Below are 7,248 nucleotides of genomic sequence, written 5' to 3' on the forward strand. Positions count from 1 at the left end.
CGAAGATTTGATCCACAGTTGAAAGACCAGTACGAAACCAGCTTGGAAAGTGCTGAGCAATTTGTTTTCTTCTACCCCTCTAACTTTCGTCCAATTGCACTACGTCCTGATCAATTTTCAGCTTAAGAAATATCTTGAAGAACGGAAGCTTTTTAATGGCTTTCGTTGCAAAGAGGTCCACTGGTGATCTCATGGTTTACCTCACCGAACATTGGAACAAATCTTTACATCGTTTTTGAGAAAGTAAGACTATTGCACTTGATATTTCAAAGGCCTTTGATAGAGTTTGGCATCAAGCTCTCTTATCGAAAATGCGTATTTCTGGTATCGACGAATCTCTTCTTTGCTTGGTTAGAAATTACCCTTTCGGACCCTTCAATTCATGTAGTATTGGACGGGTTCAAATCTGATATCCACAATAAAAACGCTGGTGTGCCCCAGGGCTACGTTTTGTCTCCAACTCTCTTCCTTATATTCATAAATGATCTTTTGCTGAAACTTCTTACCCACTACATTATTTCGCTGATGACAATACGCTCTGCTTTTCATATTCGTTTTTGGATTCTCATCATTGTTCTTCGGATGTGGACTATCAACGGCAGCGTATGATAAGCTCATTGTTCAATGGGGATTCAAAAACCGTGTAGAATTTAATGCTTCGAAAACTCAATGCTGTATACTGTCACAAAAGCGTACCCTCCTCCTATCCCACTATCCATGGGTGGTTCTTGCTTCGAGAAGATTGAACAACTAACAGTCCTAGGTATGTGCATCACAAACCACTTGTTGTGGAGTGATCACATATCTGACATCGCCAAAAAAGCTGCTAAGTGTTTAGGTTTTCTCTGACGATGCAGGAAGTTGTTTACCCCTTCTAGCTATTATTTACAAAGCTTTTATTCATCCAAAACTTGAGTACAACTCTCATATTTGGACTGGTGATTCAATAACGTACTTGAGTCTTCTGGATAGAATTGAAAAAAGAGCTCTAAAAATGATTGGAGATTGTTCTCTTAGCGAGACATTCGCTTCTCTTGAACACCGAAGCAAAGTTTTATGCCTGTCTTTGTTTTATCGTTACTTTTATAAACAATGCTCTATTGAAATAGCCAGTTGCATTCCTTCCCTTGACCAATTCAACCGTAATACCCGTACTGCTAGGAATGCCCATCAGTTTACCCTAGAGTCCAATTTCGGACGTATTGCCAAATACAGAGATTCTTTCTTTAGCAGCACCTCACGAATGTGGAATGCTTTATAAATAAAATAAATAAATTGGGTGGCGCAACAGTTCGTTTGAGAATTAGGGGCCTGATTATGAGGTCAGCGGATCGTTTTCAATTCGACCTTTCAAATTCGAATCGCTTCGTATTTCCTTATTAACGAACTCGCGGCGAAGCGAAAGTAGTTCTGCCTATATTCCAGTGATTTGAAACTTTGGTTTGACTTTTTCTCTCTATATTCCAGTGATTTGACACTTTTGGTTTGACAGCTTTGCACAAATTTTGTTTTGTTTTGATTGAATTTGTGAAATTTGCGGTGATTTATCTAATAAACAATATTAAAATTAAAAAATGGAATCAATTATGGTGTATATTTATTCTGAAAGTGAGGAATTTGAGGAATCCCAGGAATCCTCAAGATTACGGGTGTCCAGGAGACTACTAAGGAGCAAATCTTCTCCTCTGGATCTCCCTTCAACTGAGTAAGTATTGTTTCCTTTTAGTTGAAATCAAATTAATCAATTAATTAACACACTTCGTCTTAATAGATTTATCAAACTATTTCGACTTTTGAAAGAAGCTTTTGTCTTCATTTTGCAAGAGATCAGTGAGGAATTCAAGGATCAGAACAGCAACGGCATTCCTTCAATTTTAAAGCTTGCCGCTACTATGAGATTTCTTGCTGAGGGATCGTACCAAAAAGGAGTTGGACAAGACGTATTGCTTGGAATGGCACAACCATATTTAAAACTTTTGAACAATTGTCCCACAGTTCATTTGTTTTAGCCCGATATTCAGGACCGACGAGTGCTCTCCGTTGCAATGCCCTTATTTTTTTTTCATAATGTCGACGAGAGCCAAAAATTGACGTCAATTTGTTTGCTTGTTTTTATCGTTCCTTGAATGAATTTTAAAATTTTATATTTTATTGTGGATAAATTATAAGAAAATTAAAATAAAGCTAACTCACATTTTTAAATTAAAACAAAGAAATAATCCACGAAATCGAACACTGAATAATAAAAAACACTCTTTCGCCTGTGAATCCGCCAAAAAAAAGCTATCGGATTCAACTCGCCAACAAACATTATGACATTACAACATTATGACATTTCAAACTCTCCATCGAATTCGTTAATTGGTCGAATTCAAAACGAAGAAGGCGAAAGCGAAAACAATAATTGAAACATGGCAAACTCGCTACCAAAACGATTCGCCGCGAACCTCATAATCAGGCCCCAGAAACAAGGACTTTTATTTTGAAAAAGTGAGTATTTGGGATAGATTATTTTTGATTTTCACCTTACTAATCGTCCGTTAATGTTGTTTTCCTTTAATGAGAGAGGACTTTTTGACCGACATTTTGACTTTATAATTTTATTCCCTTAATGCTCGTATTAAAGTATAGAGAATGATCCTCCTTAATAAGTGTCACATTGCCCGTTGGCAGGACCCGCAGGAGTACTTTTTCAAGCTTTTTTTGAGTGAATTTTGAAAAGGTTTTAATTTTTTGAAAACATTTATTAGCTTTATTTTCAAAGCAAGCTTTAACTATTTTCTTCCCGCCGAATCGGAGGTCATATTTGTTTGTATTTTTCCAAAAATAATTCCCTAAAAACATTAAAGCCATTCATTTATTTTTCAAAATCTTATTGATTTTTGAAAAAATATGTATTAGGTAGGTAGAAATGGTGATTTCAAGGCAACCTAGCCTGAGATCCAATTAGCGCTGTAGTGCGCCGTTTTGATACCAAAAACTCGTTTGACCTTTGATTGAAAGGGATAGATTCATATAGCGATTATGTAAGACCCATTTTGTCGCATTGAGAAAAAAGATTAGGTCTCTAATCTTTGTCTCAGATAGCTCATCAAGTTCTTGAAAGAATGCTTTTCCAAAGCATTTCATTGGTGTTTGCCAAAGCAGGACATTTGCAGAGGAAATGGATTATGGTTTCACTTCCTCTTTGGTCACTACAGCTACGGCAAAAGGTGTTGTAAGAGATACCCAACATCTCTGCATGAACTCCTATAGGCCAATGTCCGGTACAAACCGCAACAATCCTGGCTATGTCTTGCCTTGGCTTGCATAGAAGATCGTTTGTACGGGTTTTGTTATAGGTGGCCCATATCTTCCTAGATATAATGCAGTTGGGTAAATTGCTCCACCTTCGGTTTGATTCAGTTTTGTAGATAGAAAAGATTTTACCCTTCATAGCACCAAGAGGAATGTTAACCATTTCCGCAAGCTCGTCAGCCCGTTCATTTCACACAATACCACTATGGCCCGGAACCCAGATCAGGGTGACACCGAGGTTAAAATTCAGGTTCGCAAGCTCATCGCGACATTGCTGGACCAATTTAGATGAGGATATGGCCGAGTTAATGGCTTTGACAGCTGCCTGACTGTCTTTAAGATAGCCGCATTTCGGTTTTGGTTTGGGGTTATTTAAGTATCTTAAGCTAGTAAAGTCAGGAAGCCTAAAGGATTTGGCTACATTTAGGCACTCAGAAAAGATCCCAGAACCAACTACGCACTCCATCTTTGAGCCGTCAGTAAAGATGGTTGTGTCGAAACCTATCGACTCGATGTCATCCTCCCAATCTTCTCTCGATGGGAAAATTACCTTAAAACCCTTACTAAGGTTCAAAGTAGGAGTGCAGTAGTCAGTGTCTACCGAGATAATATCTGAGGGAATCAATTTCGTAATGTTGCTGTGACCATAAGGTTTTGACAACCAGCTATTTGATTCCTTCAGCCTAATAGCGCTGCAGGAAACTATGTATTTAATAAAAAGGTCGATTGGTAGAAGATCCAAAAAAAATATGTATTACTTCCAATAAAGAATTAAAATTGTTCTTCCATAAAACAATTAAAAACGTAACTTATTTACATGAGACAACAACATCCTATGGATAATTTGCTGATTTCAAATAAGATCCTATAATCTAATCTTTTAGAAATAAAACCAAAAGTATTTGGGGGCTTAGTTTAAAAATATATTGTATGTATATATTTTTATAAATAAGAGTTATTTATTATTAATATTTTTTTCATTCATTAATTCTTGTTTTTTTTGGTTAAAATATTACAGTATACAAATACACATACTAAAGTAATACAAGTTGTAGATTATTTAAAAAATTTCAAAGAATTTATATAATATGTATATAAATATATTTACTATACGCATAAAACTTAATAAGCACCTCAAACGGTCAATTAAAAAATCAACCACTCTTCAAATATTTATTCCGGAAATATTAATTGTAAAAATTTTAACAACAATGTTATAACAAAATGTAATACAAAATACATAAAATAATAGATTAAATAAATTGGCTGTTTTTGTTTTTTTTTGTGCGAATATTTAAATGGTAGTAAATATTGTTGTACAAAAATAGTCGAAATCAATTTTCTGTTTAAACTTAAATTGAACGCAAATATACTAAATAATGTTATTCTACATTTTTTTCTAAAAAAAAAAACAAACAAACAAATTCTTAAAAACTAGATTTAGGCACATAAGGCACGAATGACATTATTGGCAGAGATTATAAATTCGCCATTCTTCGGAGACACGATTTTTTAAAAGAGAGAGAGAAAATTGGGCAGGCACCTGCATTAGTTGTTAAATATATATCAAGTCAATTATTATAATATTAGGCACTTCTTTACAAAAACAATAATTGTTAGGTCTGTATGTTTGTGTGTGTGTGCGTGTTTGGTGTATGAGTGAGTATAACATGACAAACAAATTCTTTGTTAATGAGTTAAGAACACAAAAAGAACACGAATAGAAAATTATTAAGAAAACATCCTTCAAGCAAAATTTTTAACGTTTCATTTTATCCAAAATTGGAACAATCATATCGAATTTCGGTCTACGACCAGGATCTTCATTCATACAAATTGTTATCAACTTGGATAGATGTGATGATGTTCCCGGAGGAATTTTAACACGAAGTCCTTCTAGGGCGATCTTCATGCCGCATTCCATTGGCGATAGATCAGCAAATGGAATCTCACGTGTAGCCAATTCCCAAACACAAACGGCAAAACTCCACATATCACAAGCTTCCCAATTGCGGTCACTTGGCTTGCGTTGCAAGGCCTCAGGAGACATCCAGGCCGGCTGATAGACACGTCCTTTCTCTTGGAAAGAGAATTTAGCATCACCCATGTTGATGCGAGCTGTTAAATCTTCATCAATCTAAAAATACACAAAAAATTAAAACATTTTACCACGACTCAGGATTCACGTTCAGGTTCCTTGTAAGGAACTAAGGAAGTTTACTTAGAGCTCTTAGCATTAGGGCATTAAGTACTTACCATAACATGATGACTGTTAAGATGATAGGTTGGTATGATGCGTTCCAACGAATGCAAAAATGCCATTCCTCTAGCAATATCCAAAGCGAAACGAACAGCTTGCGAAGTATCAACAACAACTCCTGCTGCTCCATGGAGCAATTGATACAAAGAACCACGAGGCATATACTAAAATGTTGAAAAATCATTTCAATACCTTTTAACTCAATGTTAAAGTAAAAATCCTTACTTGACTAATGACAATTAAATTCGAATTGGTTGCTCCAATAATTGGCAAGATATTTGGATGAGAGAAAATTCGCAACTTGGGAAATTCTTCGTTAAAATCTCGAGATATACGTGACGTCAATTGTCGTACAGTCAGAATCTAAAAGAAATGAATCACAACCACAAAAAAAAGTTAAAATTTAAATTCAATCCGGATGAAAAGGTTACTCACTTTAGCTATGACGTCATTCCTTTGCCATCTACCCCTCCATGTCTCACCCGATGGTGTTATCGCTAATTTGCTATGCAAATCCAAATCCCCAATATTAATGCCCTTGAATCGCGACAAAGTGGCATCCCGGGAACGAGTCTTCAGACCCAACCACGATTGGTCTTTGAAACTGATCTTCTTTAGTTCTTGACCATTCTTTTCGGCAAGCTCCTGCAGACGCTTGGAGAGATTCAATTTGGCCTTGTCCAATGGAGTGTCACCGTCTTTATTGGCTATCGACACAAGTGCACCGTGATGGATAAGATCTTCGCAAATCATGTCGTATCCCCAGAAGCAGGTATAGTGCAGGGGAGAGTTCCCATGTTCGTTGGTCGCGTTGACATCGGATCGTTCACGAAGGAGCTACAAAACAGAATAGCTACAATTTCTTCGAAACTCTAATATCAATGCAAATTCCATCTTACCAATTGAACAATATCTCGATGGCCATGAGCGGCAGCCAAGTGCAGTGGGATGTCGTCACCCATATTAGTGGCATTGACACGGGCACCACGCTGTAGGAGCATCTCGACCAGCTTGACATGTCCCTCCTTGGCGCACCAGTGCAAAGGGCTAAATCCGTGATCATCGCTGAAACAAGATATTTTATTTGTAAATAACTTTTTATTTGTATTTTCAAAATTCCCTTTGATGTGAACAATATTCAATGTAAACAAAAATAAGTCCCACATGGCCTTATTGATCTACTGATCTCTTTCTAGCACCTACACATTCTTCCAAAAAAGAAAAAATCATAATAATGCCCCCATTCTTCTTCAAAATAAACGATGACGGAACCCAACTCAAAAAAACTTGGGGTGGAGTTTCCTCTTTGGCTATCCACAAATTTAACTTTTTCCTCACAAAAAGGGTATTTTCTTTAGATTTTCAAAAGAATTTTAGAAAGATATTGAAAATCTCTATTTAAATATTACCCTTGATTCATATCATGTTCCGTATCATCGAGCCATAATCGCACTTGAATTGAATTTCCTTCACGACACCAGTGGAATATGTCTTCCATTGTTGTTTTAATTAATTCGTTTGTTTCGGAAGTTTATCGCTTAAAAAAATATCAAATTAATTAAAATTCAAAATCACTTTTTTGTCTATTGTTGGACTTTTATTGAAGGTGCATTTGATTGTGGTTAAAATTAAAGAAATTTAACACAGTTGCTGTGAACTTGAATGGAAAAAATTTGTTCTACTTACAAAAA

General features: G+C 35.9%; 2 protein-coding genes across 2 annotated transcripts; one reads left to right on the plus strand and one right to left on the minus strand.

Annotated features, from left to right (window-relative positions):
* Nucleotides 1-1,374: 1,374 nt before the first annotated feature.
* On the plus strand, nt 1,375-2,253 carry LOC129947556 (uncharacterized). The gene is made up of 2 exons (XM_056058158.1): nt 1,375-1,705; nt 1,772-2,253. The coding sequence occupies exons 1-2, from the start codon at nt 1,575-1,577 to the stop codon at nt 2,007-2,009; spliced, it is 369 nt and encodes a 122-aa protein (XP_055914133.1). The 5' UTR covers nt 1,375-1,574; the 3' UTR covers nt 2,010-2,253.
* Nucleotides 2,254-4,702: 2,449 nt separating this feature from the next.
* On the minus strand, nt 4,703-7,248 carry LOC129947277 (integrin-linked protein kinase). Its single transcript, XM_056057788.1, has 6 exons — nt 6,967-7,248; nt 6,457-6,622; nt 5,993-6,394; nt 5,783-5,920; nt 5,554-5,721; nt 4,703-5,434 (listed from the first exon to the last, which is right to left on the minus strand). The coding sequence occupies exons 1-6, from the start codon at nt 7,053-7,055 to the stop codon at nt 5,057-5,059; spliced, it is 1,341 nt and encodes a 446-aa protein (XP_055913763.1). The 5' UTR covers nt 7,056-7,248; the 3' UTR covers nt 4,703-5,056.

Source organism: Eupeodes corollae, chromosome 2 (assembly GCF_945859685.1).
Source record: "Eupeodes corollae chromosome 2, idEupCoro1.1, whole genome shotgun sequence".
Taxonomy (NCBI): domain Eukaryota; kingdom Metazoa; phylum Arthropoda; class Insecta; order Diptera; family Syrphidae; genus Eupeodes; species Eupeodes corollae.